This window comes from Larimichthys crocea, chromosome X (assembly GCF_000972845.2).
Source record: "Larimichthys crocea isolate SSNF chromosome X, L_crocea_2.0, whole genome shotgun sequence".
Taxonomy (NCBI): domain Eukaryota; kingdom Metazoa; phylum Chordata; class Actinopteri; family Sciaenidae; genus Larimichthys; species Larimichthys crocea.
The window spans coordinates 890,701-908,624 of NC_040020.1; the positions used below are offsets into that span (position 1 = coordinate 890,701).

General features: G+C 41.9%; 2 protein-coding genes across 2 annotated transcripts in view; both read right to left on the reverse strand.

The window, feature by feature from the left end:
• Positions 1-460: 460 nt before the first annotated feature.
• On the reverse strand, positions 461-15,870 carry myrfl (myelin regulatory factor like). Its single transcript, XM_019276520.2, has 24 exons — positions 15,671-15,870; positions 12,792-12,948; positions 11,954-12,047; positions 11,265-11,326; positions 10,122-10,533; positions 9,491-9,679; positions 9,173-9,368; positions 8,561-8,637; positions 8,337-8,447; positions 8,168-8,261; positions 7,872-8,072; positions 6,974-7,082; positions 6,790-6,899; positions 6,501-6,646; positions 5,434-5,595; positions 5,248-5,319; positions 4,490-4,536; positions 4,232-4,393; positions 3,997-4,044; positions 3,302-3,386; positions 3,034-3,108; positions 2,684-2,795; positions 1,788-1,859; positions 461-1,286 (listed from the first exon to the last, which is right to left on the reverse strand). The coding sequence occupies exons 2-24, from the start codon at positions 12,859-12,861 to the stop codon at positions 1,194-1,196; spliced, it is 2,799 nt and encodes a 932-aa protein (XP_019132065.2). The 5' UTR covers positions 12,862-12,948; positions 15,671-15,870; the 3' UTR covers positions 461-1,193.
• Positions 14,179-17,924, reverse strand: part of LOC113746510 (leucine-rich repeat-containing G-protein coupled receptor 5-like) — a 19,387-nt gene continuing 15,641 nt past the window's right edge. Inside the window, exons 6-7 of the mRNA XM_027282476.1 lie at positions 16,865-16,936; positions 14,179-14,422 (exon numbers count right to left, since the gene is read on the reverse strand). Of these exons, the coding sequence (XP_027138277.1) occupies positions 14,179-14,422; positions 16,865-16,936 (316 nt within the window). The remainder of the gene's footprint in view (positions 14,423-16,864; positions 16,937-17,924) is intronic.

A 17,924-nucleotide genomic window follows, 5' to 3' on the forward strand; every position in this document is an offset into this window, starting at 1 on the left:
GGCTAGAATTCAGAATCCTTCTCCTCACCTTCAAAGCTCTTCACCATCATTTCTTAAAGAGCTCATAGCAGATGGCTGTCCACCATGTTAGATTGTAGAATTGAAAAAATGTTATTTGCAGTTTGTGGAACGTGGAATATGTTAATTAAAATGTAAACAGAGGTACAAACCCCCCATATAGATATGATATTATCCTCTTGACTGACTGGGGACACCAACCTGACATCCCACAGCACTGTGGGGACTCACCTGCATTGTAGGGACCAAAAACGTCTTTTGTCACAAGTTTTAAGTTTCTACTTTGTGCTTAAGACTTTAGAGTTAAAGTTAGAATTAGTACATTATCAACCCTTTTGGTTTCACACTGTGAACATAAAATGTAAAAACATGCAGGTCAAGAAAGAAACAATGTGATTTTAAAACATTTTATTCAAATTTTCATTCTCAGGATTCAGTCACGTTCAGTTCAGCTCATAGAAAAGATTCATTTTAACAGTTTCACCTTTTTTTTAATAAGTAACTTTAACATTTTGCATCAGTCAGACACAACTCTCCTATTTATTTTGTTATTCTACTATTTAATTACTGCCTTTTCACAGAGTCTTAGATTGAAGATTTTTTTTCAATTTAGTCAGTATTTTTGTTTCATAATAATAATAATAATAAATAAAATTCCAGCCATTATTCTCAGAGTCTTTATCACCGAGCCATGCCTCATTATAGGTTGGCAAAACACTCCAGTATTTCACAAGAAAAGAAGCAAACGTTTCATAAAGTCCATAAAAATAAAGATAATTTGTGTAGCAGAAAATTATCCAGATTTATCTTGCAACACCTTCTGGGGAAAAATTATTAATTAACATATCTGACTAATGACATTTGATTGAAAGTTAATTATCGGAGGGCTGGATGTTGATGTTGATGTTGAGCTGAATTGTGGGCTCACCTTTTTTCTGTGTCTCTACTAGCCGAACACTTTCTCACAAAGCGACAAAGACAGTAAATAAAAGAGCATAAAAGGAGATATCTGAGGAGCTTGCAGTACAATCTATCAGCAAAAGTGACTCATCACAATAAAAATGCATTTGCAGCTCAAAAGCGCATAAAAGCAGAAGTGATGACAACGTGCCTCTAGCTCTATGATTGTCATCTCTGTGTAGGAGAAGAAAATACCTAATATCTGAACTGTGTTTCTACAAGTCTGTGCAGCGTCTGTAGAAGTAGAAGTGGTAGTCAGTGAAGAGCGCCCCCGCGTAGTTATGGTTAGTACTGCAGTCTGCTTTACCCTGAGGAGACACAGATGTACAAAGTTAATAGTTTGTCTTTATTTATTAATGTACAATTTTAAACACTGTGAGTGACTTTAAGGTTTAAGTATAAGGTCGGTGTTATTCTATATATATCATCAACAAATCTCATGAAAAATCCAAAACCTATAATGTGCTAATCCGTCTCTCAGTTAGTTACTTCCTCTCTGTCTTATTAAAGAAGTGAATCTTAACAAATATATAGTTACTACAACAGTCGATCACTGTATTTTTATGAGACAAACAGGAGGAGATCAGACATTTGTTAGGGACTATTTACAGTGGCGGATTAATCCACATTTGGCACTTAAGGGACTGTTTGTGGCAGCATGTAATGAGCTCGCTATGGCACAGAGGAAGAAGATATATTAGACTTTTATACACAAGCAATACTCGTTAGTAGATACATTTACTGCTGGTTTGAGTCTGAACGTGAGATTTGTGTATCATGGCATATAAAATCAAAATTCAGTTTCTTACCGCCACTGCAGAGCGAAAGTGATACGAACTGCGATAAAGGCGAGACACATGAAGAGGCCATTCATGTTCTCCCTGCAAAGACAGACACAAAGACAAAGACTCATTTTTTAAGAAAAGCAATAAGTCAGGTATAACCTTGTCTAACACCTCAGCAGATTTTTAAAAACAGGTAACATCCACACTGTGTTTAATACCTGTAATGTCAACCTGTATGCAGACGATACTGTTTTATATTGGTGGACTGACTACACGCCATTGTTAATTAATCTACAGATTTATCAATTGGTCTATGAAATGTCAGTAAAAAGTAAAAAAATGTCCATCACATTAATCCAAACACATTCAATTTACTGTGGCTATGAAGAAAATTGGCACATTTCTACATGTGAGAACATAGAAACTAATATTTACTTTAAAAACTACATGATACATGCATCATGCATAAGTCAAGTCAAAGGCATCAACCAAGTTTCCATGCATGTTATTTATACAACAAAACTACAATCCACACATCTAGCAGTAAGTTGTACTGACAAATTTACCTGAACAAATTTAATAGAATGTTTTGTTACGCGTGCTTTGTCTCTTCTTTCAGAGGTGTAAGTACATTTTACTGAACATATGTAATGTGTCACTGTGTGATTGTCATCCTGGATGAGCATGAGCGTGGCTGTGATTAGCCTGCTGTCATCCTGATGTGAGGGAAACCCGGCCAGTCATCCATTATTCACCAGTGTTTCTCCACACTTCCTGTATTATTAACTGTAATTGTAACTGAGTTAGTGGACTGGAACCTCACTGACCCTGAAACCAACACACACATGTATGATTTCCCATAGAAATGCTTCCACGTTTTGAGGTTTTGCATCATTATGAACCACATATGTCATATTTACCTGTGTGTCTGATGGGTATCTGATCCCAGTGACAGTGTTCATATCCAGCATAGCGGTGCAGGCTTCGGACTCATCAAAGCTACACAGATGAACCACCAACAGCTCCGTAGAACTACAGAGAAACAAAAAACATTTTTTATTTACGGTCACATCTTTAATTTCTACTTAAAACATAATTAATCAGATCATTTAATTAGCCGGTGTTCAAGTAGCTATGTTAGTTTCAACTTAAACTTAAAATACAAGTAGAATTTATACGTATGTGTGTATAATTAAAAAGCTGTTATTGACCACAAATGAATCGAACAGTTCAGCCATGAAGTGATTTCATGTTTTCATGGAGGACTTACTTCATGAGCAGGGTGACCCTCATGTTCAATGGAACAAACTGGCTGATGGGAACTCTGTAGATGTATCTACCTGGCCTGAAGGACACACAGTGAGGTCAATAAAACCAGCTGCTGACATTTAGGACACACAGGCAACGATTTATTTGACATTTCAAAGGTTTATTTCCACCATTTTTAAACGAAGCTTGAGTCAGTCAGTTCATATTTTTATTGCGTTTAGTAATGATGGTGTATTTTTGAAAAATCTTTCCTGTCTGTCTTTACTCACCCACACTCGTCTCTCAGGCAGTATTTGCTGTCAATCACCTGCTGGTTCTCTTTGATTATGAACGTGTGGATGGTGGTGTTTGTCCCTGATACGGAGACAATAATAGATGTATCAGTATAACACTGTGCACAAAACATTTCATTAAAACTGTTTTTGTCAGCTCAGTCTCTGATGATGAATGTTCACACTGAAATACAACTTAAAGGCTGACCATAGTTTATTTATTTAACCTCGCTCATGAGGCTGTGTGTGCTGCATTCAGTCTTCAAATGGGGATTTTTAAAAGAAACTTGGTGGTGACCAAAATAAATACTCTTGTACTATTACTTCACTAAACTTTGAATGTCTACACTGTGGCATTGCTACAAGCCCTGTGATGAACTGAACACCGCCTACTTAAAGGTCCAGTGTGCAGGGTTTAATGGCATTTAGTATTATAACTGCTAATTACAACCCCCTCGCCTCACCCTCTACCTCCTCATGTGAAGGAGAAACCACACGGAAAATGCAAAACACCCTGTCCAGCATTTAGTTTGTTCGTTGTCCTGGACACTGATGCTAATGTTCTAAAGGTGGACTGTAGAAAAACACTGTAGATATAAAAGTCTCATTCTAAGTTAACAAAAACATAATTATTCTTATTTTCAGGTGCCAACAGGGGGCGCTAATCTGTCTCTCTGTCAGTGGATACTCACAGTCGCTGGCTCTTTTCAGCTTTAACTGAAATTTCTCTTTTCTTCTTTCTGTAGAGCAAAAAAACACAGCAACCATTAAAGTGAGTTTTTGTGTGATCGCATATTTGAAACTTAATCTAAAGTAAAATACAGAATTCAGTCTGGAGCTGTAAATGTGACTCCTTCCTTCTGCATGCCTGTTTGTGTCCATGCACACATTAATATTTATAATCACTGCACAGTGAGCTGGTGTTACCTGTCAGGTTAGACTTTTCTACTTTAGCTAATTCAGTGAGGGTGTTGCTGGAGTCAGTGCTGACCCCCCTTGGTGGAGTGCAGCAGTACATGTGATCACAGTACAGCAGCTCACAGAAGTCCACGTCTGGTGGCCAGGGTCCGGGTTGACTGGTCGGTGGGACTGGAGAGAGAAGTGGGAGTCACCGTTAAGGTTACACAGGTTAGCAGACGTCATGATGTGAATGAACACGGTCAGTGTTGTGAGGTTGTAGGTCACCTGTACTGGTCCACGCGGTGGTCTGCAGCGGAAACACACTGTTGTTACTAAGAGAGAAAAACAACAATCAAATCGTTATGTTACTGGTATCCATGACAACCACATAAACGTCGCAGGCAGGCTTTGGGGAAAGAAACTAAGAAATAATTGTCAAGCATCATCATGCTACTGTGTTGTTGGAAACTACCAGGTGGTTACCAGGCAACTGTCAGTGCATGTTACTCTGTAAATGGTTGTTATGGGACTGTATGTGCTATTCCAATACTAATGTCTTTAAGGCAGCTGTCAGTTGTTGCAAAGGGAATACTAATGGTAGGGTGTTACTAAGTGGTAACCTGGAGACTGGGACTAGTTACTATGATAGTGATAGTTACTAGGCAGATGTTATGGTGTTAGTAGATGGTTGTTACATCACTGCCCATGGTTACAATAGTAGGGTGTATTGTACTAGGTGGTTATCAGATGGCTATCAGTGTGGTGTTAGTAGATGGTTGTTGGTTGCCAATGGTTAAAGGGAATGTTAGGGTACCAGGTGACTATCAGTGCTAACTAGGATGTTACCAGGTAGTTGTCAGTGTGTTATTGTATGTGGTTAATAGTAATGGTAGTGGCTGTTAAGGTGTAACTCTGGGGTTGGTATTAAACTGTTGGTGTTGGTGGATGTTTTTTACTGGTTGTTATGTGTTATTTGTTGGTTGCTGTGCTATAACTAAGAGGACAGAAATTGTGTATTATATTACAATAAAACAAAATCTCACCTGTAACCAGGGAAGTCTTCTGCGTCTTCCACCTTCAAATTTATTAGGTACAGAACGGTGATAGAGATGATGCTGTACACACACACACACACACACACACACACAACATATTTATTTTGAATTCATGTTTTTCTTTCTCTATTCAGCAGATTATTTGTGGGACAACAGAACATCCTCAACCCTCACCAGAAAGCCATGGTGGCCAGCAGGGTGAAGACGCTGGCCTGGAAGACTTTATGCTGCAGACAGTGGCTGTACTTGTGACTCCAGCCTTTCTTCTGAGCCGTCCCAGTCTTACAAGCGTCAGGACTCGACATCATCGACACACTGCTGTGTTTCCTCGGCTTCCTGTTGGAGAAAACACAAGGAGGAGCATGCATCAAACAACACTGAATCCACACAGAAGCAGTCCTCAAAGGTGAGTTTTGATCTGAGATCACTGTCACTTCAGGACAGGTTGATTACCAACAGCAATTCATAATTAATAATTAATAATTAATAATCACTAGATAACAAAATAATAATTTTAACAATAAATTATCAACACATGTCACTCTTGGACTTTGAGCGTGGTGAACCCACTGTCCTTCAACCTGCCCTGTTCAATTCTGCTTCAATTACTTTAATAATCCCAGGAGGAAATTATTTTAGTTACAATACTCCAGTATCACTGCCTACATTTCCCACAATGCCTTTCAGCAAGCCGCAGCCGAGGGCCAAAACCACAAAAGAAGCAACTGAAAGAGTTTGTGACTCTTCATCTTTTCTCTGCAGCCACACAGTAGCCTTCAAAGACTCGACTGTCCTTGAACTGTGATTTGCATCGATGCACTGATAACACTGTGATGCTGCTATTGTGCAACACACACACACACACACACACACACACACACACACACACACACACACACACACACACACACACAGTACTTTTCCATGCTGTTGTATCCTGTATCGCCTGAACTGAACAATACACAGTTAGAATGGAGGAAATGTTTATAGGTTCTTAATTAGTTTGTAATTAATATATTCACAGATCAAATAATTAATATTGTAAGAATATTCTTATGCCATGATGATTTTCATGTGATATTTGCTAATTAGTTTGAAGACAAAACTTAACTATAATTACAAATATTATTGTTTTTTTTATTATTATTGTTGTCATCATTTTCTGCACTCGAACACAAACTAAACTTAACAATAACATAACCGTTGATATAACAGTTGAATATATGAATGGATGAAGGTACCCGGTGGAGCGCAGGCTGCCCGTCAGGCTCTTTAGCTTTGCCAGTCGGCAGTTCCAGACCTCCAGCTCTTTGATTCGAGTCTCCAGGTTGTCGGTGAGCTTCGACAGCTGCTGCACCGCCCCGACGTTCTCCATGAAGATCTGCTCCTGTTGGAGGAGGAGGATGCAATGTTACCACCAATAAAACAGCATAAACAGAAACTTATGTTATAGTAGACAGATGAGCAATAATGAAAACAGTCGCTAAGTAGCTGAAAGTTTAGAGCTTGATAAGAGGTGGAGGACATTACCTTGTCCACCATGAGGAAGTTATGAATCTTCTCTCCATCAGAACAGCTGACGTCTCCGACCTCCTTCACCGCCGACGGCAGCAGCTCCTTCACTTCCTGAGCTATTATACCTGGAACATGATGTTAAATAAGCACAACGTACAAAACATCACGCCCAAATAACGCTGCCATCGAGCTCAGTTACCTGTCTGGTGGGTGTGGTCTATTCCCATCGTGGACGCAAACTCTGGTTTATAATCAAACTCCACGATTCTCATCTGAGTGATTCTCTTCAACTGCTGCTCAGAGTCGACCTGGCAAACAAACAGACGAGCACATTTTACAGTTAAGTGCAGAACGAGAACAAATATTTCCACTAGGGGGCAACAAACAGGACAGGAGTCGTGTTTGTATCTAAATGTGTATTGAGTAATTCTGAAAAAATGATGCATCTGAGGAGCTCCGGGAGCGAGGAGGCACACAGGACGTTGTGGAGAATTTTATCCAGCAAAGTTCAGTTCATTCAGTGCACAGGAGTCCAAGGTGTCTTAAGCTGAAAGGTTTATTGAAGCTGGGCCAAGGAGAATGGAGGAACCATTGTGGTTCAGAGGGAGCTGTAAACCTCTCAAGGTTCTAGTCCATTTAGTTCCAACCCTCATCTATGGTCACAAGCTTTGGGTAGTGCCCGAAAGAAAGAGATCACAGATACAAGCAGCCAAAAAGAGCTTCCTCTTGGCCGGGCCCAGCCTTAGAGACAGGATAGAGGGAGGTTGGAGTAGAGTCGCTGCTCCTTTGCCTCATGGGCACCTTCCTTTGGAGGTGTTCCGGGCACAACCGACTGGTAGGAGATCCCAGGGAAGACCCAGAACCTGCCGCAGGGACTACATAGTCCATCTAGCTTGGGAATCCTTGGAGTTCCTCCAGAAAGGGGGTGGTGCGCCCTGCTAAACCTGCTGCCACCGCGACCCGGCCCCAGATAAGAGGAAGAAAATGGATGGATGGTCTGACATTGTTATCAGTGTCCCTGCACCAATCTAAGGTTTACCACTCGTGACTTATGAGGACCCCGTGTGTCTGCTCATAAAAGTGTAATCATTTCTCACCTCCTGTATATTTTGCTTCGCGCGGCAGTCGGACGGCTGCATGACGGCGCCCATCACCTTGGCGTTGCCACAGACAACTAAGGCCTCATCGGGGGCGTCGGTGTTGATGCCAACTCGTCCTTGACAGACCACGGCGTCCTGCACCAGCCCTCGCTGCCAAAGGGCGTCCCCGTCCGTCTCAAACTGACCCGGGTTCGACGCCTGCAGACGGGACACGATGCTGCATGTGAGACTGATGAGTTTCATGAATAAGACACAGACGTTTGTGTGTTTTCGTGTTTCGTCAGTGTTGTTACCCTGACGATGATTCTCTCTGACACCAGAGCTGTGAGGAGAAAAGTCTCTCCTCCCGCCACAGCAGCGTACAGACCAACCACCATCTGAAAATATCTACAAACAAACACACAGTTAGCATGAAGCTCTGACTACTCATTCATTCATTTATTCATCTGCTCACTCACACACCTCTGGTCAGGGTTGGGTTTGCCTTTCTTCCTCATGTTGTTGGACGTTGTCTCGCTGAAGTGCAGTCGGCCGAGTGTTACTTTAGTGATTTTACCGCTGGGCAGACTGACTCTGGAGGATCATAAAGTAATATATAAATAATGCTTAACATAAACACATAAAACAGATGCAGAACTGACTCCCACAGTCATGGAGCGTGTTATAAAGCTTCGTCTGTTATCTACCTGACAGGGTGGAAGGGCTTCTTGCTGCGGTCGGGCTGAGATTGCTCAATGGTCACCTGGTGGCTCGGAGATTCCAGCTGTGAGGAGCGACGTGCAGGTAAGTCAGATATCATCATATCATTGAATTCGTGCATCATCTTTGGGAAAACATCTCAGCCAAAGTGAGATGAGAAGATAAGTTACATGAAGATACTGTAAGATGTATCGTGTTAGCTATCAGCGAGTTGCTCATCCATCCCAGAGTCAGTTCGGTTTTTTGGACAGTTCGACCTGACAGCTCTGAGTTCAGGATATTGAAGAATAACAAGTAGCTCCAATAACCTCCTGAAAGCCTGAAGAAAATGGTAAAATCCTGTAAAAAGAAAATCATTAAAGATCCACATCAGTCCAGTCCAGTGCTACATTACAAATCTGGACCCACAACTGAACCTGACGTGGATCTTCAATGATTTTGTTTTTAAGGAATTTTACTGTTTTTCAGCTGGAGGTTATTGTCGCATTTTTATGCTTTTCAATGTAGCTTGAAGGAAAATCATGAGATTAGAGCTGAATTCATTAATGTCTATGTAATGAAGCGAATGCATGAGCATAAACAGAAAGTCTCGTACGCACCTTCACCCCGAACACTTTTATCTGGAAGTGGTCGACCACCTGCGGTCCGCTGGGCGTTCTGACGTACTGTGGCTCTGCGGCTACGCCGATGTGAACGGTGATCTGGAAGTGATTCTTCTTCTGGCAGACGAAGGCCTCGTCAGCCGCAGAGTAGATGAAGCCTTTATCTGTGTCGACGTGGTAGGCGGGAGAAGACCTGGAAACACAGAATAAAATAATCCCTGGTTGGTTGGCGTAAGGACGGCGGTATCCATTGGTCTGTCCAACACTTCCAGAGCAAAATATCTCAGCAGCTACTGATTCTGACTCTGTACTCACAGTGTCTGGTAGCTGCTGTTGTACAAAAGGCTCCAATGTTCTGGCCTGTACTGATCCCAAGTCAGCAGCTGGTAGGGTCCACCACCACCTACAGCGTTCCCTACGCTGCCACCTTCACTGCAGGAAGCCTCGTTTCCTGCCGATGGTTCTTCAGACTCAGATCTTCTCCTCTTTTTACTGTCTGGAGAGCTGGAACAGGACGAGATGAGACTAAGTTGCCATTTTATCTGATTATTACCATAGTTAAATCTGCAGTAACTTTGCTCACCATGAAGCTAGTTTCTACCTCATCATGTCAGCTGTAAATATGATTCAAAGTATAATTTGCTGACCATCCAAGACAAGACACAAGTTTTCATAGACTATATTTGAGACATCTAATCAAAAGCTCATTAAAAAACCCCAAGACGAGGGAACCAGACGTGCAAAATGTGAACTCATTTCCAGGTGTTAGGACTAATTCCTGTTTTATCTTGTGCATGTTACTTGAGGTGTTCCACAAGGCTCCTGTTTAGGTACACTATTGTTTATTCTTTGATACCTTGGGTGTTCAACAATATTCTGTAGTAGTTTGGAAGCCAGAACAAAGCGTGAAGGAGAACTAAAAACTAAAAGCTGAAGGTCTGCTTACTAGTTGTGTAGCGTGGAGGAGGATCCCAGCAAACAGGTTGAAGTAGGTGTAGCTAAATTTGGGACCAGGCCTGAAACAGTACAAGGTGTTCTGTAGCCGTTCGAGGGGGGCTGTGGAGGCGAAGGAGGTGTTGGAGGGGTGTAAACCTGCGAGCAGCTGTCTGGACTCAGGTAGTGTGTGTGTTCAGGTGAGTGGTGTGTGTGCTGGTGCAGAGGGGAAGGCGAGGTCCCAGACTTGATGTTAGTGAGGCCCAGACTGCGGAGCTGATCATGGGTGAGTGGCTCATGGTGGGCATGGGTGGAGCCTCGATCCTTAAAGCAACAGGACGAAGAGGGGGCACTCCGATGTGTTGGCTGGAACACTCCCTGGGTGGTCTGCTGGTTGGACCAATAGGGTGGCTCGTAGTGGAAGTCTACCAATCAGAGAAACCCAGCATATTAGTGGACAATCTCACACACTCAAGAACCTTCTCAGGGATCCATAGTACCTTCTCAAGGACCGGGCAAATGACTCAAGGACAGAAATGAATCAAGGAGACCTGGAACCCACTAAGAAACAACAACTATATCTCTAGGACAACTTGAATCTTCTCAAGGACAATTAGATCTCATCAATCACCAACATAACCCTCTAAAGGCCTTCATCCTACATCCTTAAGAACCAGCAGAACTTCATTTAGAATTTCTTGAATCTATTCACTGGAGCCTCTACAACCCGTGGAACGTCTAAAAGGACAAGTGGAACCTCATTCTCCAATAACTGTAACACTAGAGCAACCTTAAGGACCTTTTGAACTTCCTAGAATGACCACTCTTCTCAAGGACAATTAGAGCCAACTCATGGAACCTTTGAGTGTCCTCTTCAAGGATCAACAGTACCTAGGAGTGACCTAGTGACTCTTGGATCGTCCTAAAGATCCAACAGAACCATGAATCTGGAGGACTCCTGCAAACTCTGAGCATATGTGACTTTCATTAACACTATCGACAGACCAGTGAGTATCACTGCCACAGGATGAGCCAAGAACACTCGACTGCTGATGATTTTTTAAACTAAAAGTTACAAATTTATAAAATCAGCTGCGTTGGCAATCTTCCAAAGTCTCCTGGCAGTAAATGTAGCGGCTGAAGCCGTGAACAGTACCTGGTATCTGTGCAGGTGAGCAGGCCTCCGAGCTCGAGTCGGGAGGAGACTCAGGGAGCATGCTGGGAAAAAAAACACATTGCTGTGAACTATCTGGTAACCACGGTGGTTTTCAGCTAGCAGGCTGGATCCAACTGATTTCATTGACTTGCACTTTGTTTTGTTTTGTAATTTTGCACAGTGTATGTTTTATATTGGTTTAATGGGAACTCCTGCAGACAGCTTTCTGCGTACTGTATTTACAACCTGCACTCAACTGATAACCAACTAGGTCAATGCTGTTTGTGTATGTGTGTGTGTGTTATATAACAGTGTGTGTGTCCAGGAATTACCCCTAACCATGTTACCACTACAACCTCAAGTTTATTTTAATATCTGACACAGGTGGGCCTTGAACTTTCACAATAAAAGGACTAAAAAGAGTCATGACCCACCCTACTCTGCCTCTGATTGGCTTACTTGTTTGTATTGTTGTATTTCCAGTAAAATACCCGACCGCTCCTTCCACCCACCCCCACCTACTGCCACGATCTTTTATTGGAGTTTGAGCTTTGATATAAAAACTTAAAATGAGGATTGAGATGTAAAAGCCTTTCGGTGAACTTTGTTTATCCCTGAATGCTTCATCTGGATTTGATAACAATCAATAATCAATCAATCATCGAGAAAAGACTGGGTGTAAATCTTACAAGTTGTTGGGGTCCATGTCATTACTGAGGTACTGCTCCAGGATGCTCGTATCCACGGCGACAGAACTGTCCAACACACCGCTCACATCCTGACCTGCACACACACACACACACACACACACACACACACACACACACACACACACACACACACACACACACACACACACGTGGTAATCAATCGTTCTTGACTGTAATGACCAGAGGAGGATAAGATAACACACTGTATGTGTGTGGATAAGTTTGTATTTTAAGAATCAGGGTCAGAGTTTCTCTAACTTTGGATGTTTCTATAAGTTCTGTACATTGGTCACATCACACAGACTCTAAACTTTTTTAACTTTTTCAAAGATTCCTGGAATGTCTGCTTCAACGAACACTCGGATCACTTAAACCTCCCCAAGGAGGACCATCTTCCATTAGGACCCTGAGCTGTCCACTTCAAGAACCAGTACAACTTTCTAATGGAGCCCACCCCTACGTGGTCTTTCAAGGACAGGCAGATCCTCATCTAGGATTTGTAGAACCTCCACAAGGAACATTTGAACCTCTTCACTGAGCCTCCTTTTCCAGGCAATCTTCAGGGACCATAGGGACCACTTAAAGAGACAGTTTAAACTCCTGAAGGCTACTCGAACACTTTTGGATCATCTGAAGGAACCAAAGAACCACTAGAACCTCGTTAACCTTCTGGAAACTCCCATTGGCCATGAGAGAAGCTCATTTAGAAGATAGAAAGAAGTCTGCTTGATGATTTGAAGTCCACAAAGTGTTTCCTGTGATTATGTAAAGCAGAATCAACACCGATGTAATGAGATGATGATTTGTGAAAGCTCACCACTGAAGAACTGCTGCAGCGCCTCGTTCTCTCCGAGCACCTGGAGCGGCAGTCGGCCTCCAGGCTCCATGATGCCCAGCAAGAGGTGCTGCAGCCGGGGAGTGAGCAGCGATGGGGGGGTCCCTCCTGGAGCTGCTGGTGCAGAGCTGAGGACACACTGAATGAATGAATACATAACAATTATAACTTTTATTTAAGATGTTCTACAGCCAGAGGTGGAAAGTAACTGAGTACTTCATGTTACATTAGAGAGGGAAACATCAAACCTTTTATTTAACATTTACCTGACAGCTGTAGTTACACTGTTAATGTTTCTTACATCACTCTCATGGCTGCATGTTGATGAGGTGTAATGGAGGAAAAGGCTCAACAGGTTTATGGTCAAATAAAATCTGATACTGATGCAGAGTTCAAGGCTGAAACCTTTGGCTACATGTGTGACGGAGCAAAGCTTCGTCTCTGGTAGCTTCACTTGCATTTTTAAAGTTTTTCATTCCAGAAATCAGTCACCAACGAGTCCTAATGTTTAGATAATTATAGTTATTATTGTATTATACGCAGTGCTTCAGAAATCTTCATCTATTTGTCTTAAATTTGCAGAAAATTTAAAGTAAAGTACCAGGAACTTGAAAAATGCTGTAACCTGAATTAATCTTTTTTGATGCAAAAGTTTCATTTAATATAAATAAAATAAACGATGCTCCAGACATTTATTCAAAATTTAATATTTACTTAATATTTACATTTGATTGTGACGCTGCAGCTTTAATGTCCAGTGTGTTTATTTACAGAATATTCAGAACTTCTGCGACGTCTCTGAACTGGCTGATTCATTCTAGAAGCTGAATCTTCTGGAGTCAGAGACAGAACAGCAGTCTGTAAAAACTTCTTAGTACTAAGACCTGATGAGGCGACGACGCTCAGTACAACAACCAAAGAGTCTGCTTAGCGAGCCACATACGGTCTGGTCTCAGTCTGGTCTCGGTCTGATCTTGGTCTGGTCTTGGTCTTAGTCTTGGTCTTAGTCTTGGTCTGGTCTTGATCTGGTCTTGGTGTGGTCTTGGTCTTGGTCTGGTCTCAGTTTAGTTGGTCTTGGTCTTGGTCTTGGTCTTGGTTTTGGTCTGGTCTTGGTCTTGGTCTTGGTCTTGGTCTTGGTCTGGTCTTAGTTTTGGTCTTGGTCTGGTCTCGGTCTGGTCTCGGTCTAGTCTGGTCTCGGTCGTGTTCTTGGTCTTGGTCTGGTCTCGGTCTTGGTCTGGTCTTGGTCTTGGTCTGGTCTTGGTCTTGGTCTTGGTTTGGTCTTGGTCTGGTCTTGGTCTTGGTCTTGGTCTCGGTCTGGTCTTGGTCTTGGTCTGGTCTTGGTCTGGTCTCGGTCTCGGTCTCGGTTGTGTTATTGTTCTTGGTCTCGGTCTTGGTCTGGTCTCAGTCTTGGTCTGGTCTCGGCCTCGGCCTTGGTCTTGGTCTGGTCTGGTCTGGTCTCTGTCTCGGTCTTGGTCTGGTCTAGTCTGGTCTTGGTCTCGGCCTTGGTCTCGGTCTCGGTCTGGTCTGGTCTGGTCTCTGTCTCGGTCTTGGTCTGGTCTAGTCTGGTCTTGGTCTCGGCCTTGGTCTCGGTCTCGGTCTGGTCTTGGTCTGGTCTTGGTCTCGGTCTAGTCTTGGTCTTGGTCTCGGTCTCGGTCTCGGTCTCTCCTTTTCACTTCACGACATTTATCTGAAATCTTTTGTAACTTTTTCACAAAGTCAGATCAAACAAAATAAACATAATTAACATTCTGCATAACGAGTTCTTCGTTTGGTACTTTAGGTTCATTGTGACGCGACTTATTATTTCTACGTGAAACATGAAGGACGTCTTTTCTTTTCAGTGTGAGGAGCTGCAGATTCATAAAAACTCTTCAGGACAGAAAGAAACGATGAAGAACAAACCGACATGACCACGTTCTTTACTTCAGTACAACACGACAGAAATACTCGAGTACAAGTAAAAGTATCGTCAGCTCCAACTGTGCAGTAAAATGTCTGATATCTGATTTTATGTGACATTATTAGATTATTAATACTGAATATATATAGTATGAGTGCATAAATATTATATGTGACATGATTAAATTGAATTTATTGAATTATACATAAACAAATTATTGATCTTATTTCTATGTTTGGCCTTTGGACTGCAGTTTTGTACTAATAATAATAATGATAATGATAATATGTGAGTCGCTGGCTGAACAGAAAATGTTGTTGCTGTTTTATAACGAGACAAACTTTAATAATTTATCAGATTATCAAATGTGTTTTAATTTGTTAAAGTATAAAATAAATGTAATGGAGTAAAAAGTAAAAGTACTTGAAGGATAAAATAGAAATACTCGAGTACACGCCGGCTGTTGATTTTGTGTTTATAGTTCTGTCGCTCACGTTTCTGTCGATGAACATTAAACACAGTCAGATAAAAATATGGAAACAGCTGGTGGAAATATTGAAGTTACCGTCGTCATGGACGTCGTCTGAGTTTTTACTGTTTAAACAACTTGTGAGGGTTTACATATTATATATTATTCATTATATAAATGATATTGTGTTATTAAGAAGAATGTAAAGATGATTTTTGACACCTGTGAATTTAAAAAAGGTTTCCAGGTTTAGATTAGTTTTTAATAACTTTAGATTTTTGACACATTTTATTATTGATGCTGAAAAAGAATGACATGGAAAACATGTCCGCGGTTCTTTATTTGAATATTCAGGATGATTTTGCTCTTTTTATAAACTCTTATTTTGAAAATCCAGAGATTTCATTAGTCTGTTTTAAATGTGAAACACGACGAGTCCGATGAAACAAACTCGACACAAACAGCAGCGGACATGTTTGTTCACACACACACCTGTCTTCTCTCGCCAAGATGGCCGCCGGTCGATGAGCGCTGGTCTCTGACTTTGTCTCACCTGCTCGTCTCCAGGTGTCTCCATGAGACAGAGACAGGCTCCTCCACACCTGTCCACTCTTCTTCTGTGCTTTGAATTCAGATGAATATTTCCTGTTCAGTTCCTTTTTCTTCTTCTTGATGTTTGTGGCGTCGGCGGATCGTCTCTGTCGGCCAGATGAACTCTGAGCTTTGGACAGGAAAACACATTCACACACACCTGACGCAGGCGTATAGCACACCTGTGTGTGTGTGTGTGTGTGTGTGTGATGAGGCCATAAACCAGTTATCTTACTGGAAGTGCACACACATGATGTTTGTATAGCAGTACTTGTGAGGACTCTCCCTGAAACCCTGAAATAAACTTTAATAATCAAACTCCGGTTGACCCACTCTGACCTGTGATCAGCTGAACGGTGTCTCTGTCATTCGTACGTCTGTTCTCACACTATGTAACTTTGGGCTCCGGGTCGGGAGAAGTACGTAACGCTTTACGGCACTAAGTCACACAGCAGCAACTATTTCACTGATTCTGGTGAAACTGGATCATATTTTATGGAGGAAATGTTTTCTGGTTTTCCCTCTGATGTCCTCCGGCTGCTCCGCCTCAACTCTCTGTGATTTACAGAGTTTATGATGGACAGTGAAGTAAACTTGATTCATAAAGTTGTTACTTTGGTGAATCGCGTCCACACTTTGGAACGTTTAAGTGAAGAAAGTCTTGTTAACCGTGCGGTTGGATTAGCAGCTGTTTGCACACGTCAACACTTTTATTTGCAGATGTTTGAAGTGTTAAAAAAGAGAGAAGGCCAAAATAATATCTTAAAACAAAAAAAGAACGACATCAACACATACGTAACTGTTACATGTTCTCTTTTTAAACAGCAGTTATGTGATAAATGTTTCAGTCTGCGTCTATGCGCTGCAGATCAAAGTGATGTTGAGCTGAAGAGACAAAAACAAGATTTCACTCAAAGTTTTTGCTTCGTTGTTTGAATAGATCCTGTTAAGTGTTCTTTACAAATGTAGAAATGAAAGCTGCCTCTCATCTCCCAACCCTTCACCCTGACCCCGACTCAACCCTGACTTCTCCAACTCCTCCCCAACACACACACACACACACACACACACACACACACACACACAGAAACTCACAGTGTCTCCAAACTGTGGAGTCCGTGGAAGCAGTTCGTTCCCATGGAAACGATCCTATTGTTGTTGAGATGCCTATGGAGAAAGAGAGAGAGAGACTGATGGACTAATGAAGCAGACAAAGAGTGTGTGTGTGTGTGTATGTGTGTGTGTGTGTGTGTGTGTGTGTGTGTGTGTGTGTCTTTTTTAAAAAGGGGCCCCAGGGCCTCTCAAGAAGGCTTTTTTTTTCTTTTGGTAATTTCATGCAAATTAGCTTAAAGCCGATTGGACAAAAGAAATGACAGCAGACTTCAATGCTTCCGCGCTGAATGCCATCACACACACACACACACGCACGCACACACACACACACACACGCACACACACACACACACACACACACAGTTTTGCATGATATTGAGGAGCTATTACAGACGTTCAGGGACCGTCGCTGCTTCGGTTAAAGCGTCCGAGCGGCGGTCTGAAAACACAGACACGTAAAAACTAAAATGATATCACAGAAAGCCTGCAGAGGAAAACTGCTCACACACTTTTCATTATGACGTGTCACATGATTAAAGTTTAGTTGACTGGAACAACCAACATACCAACTATGGTTAACTAGCTGACTAACATACCGGCTGATGTTAACCTATTGGCTAATCAACCATCTAACCAATTAGTCAACTTATGAGGGAAACACAGGGCTCATTTATTTGACTAATTTATCAGCAACGATACTAACTTTATGTTTAACTGAATGGCTAACCAACTAACTACCTGCTGGCTAATGTTAACTCACTCTAACCAAATGACTGGCCTATACATGCTAACATACGTGCTAACCAACCCGATAACTAACTAACTAACTAACTAACTAACTAACTAACTAACTAACTAACTAACTGACAGACCTATGCATGCTAACTTACGTGCTAACCAACCCGATAACTAATTAACTGACAGACCTATGCATGCTAACTTACGTGCTAACCAACCCGATAACTAACTAACTGACTAACCTATGCATGCTAACTTACGTGCTAACCAACCCGATAACTAACTAACTAACTAACTAACTAAC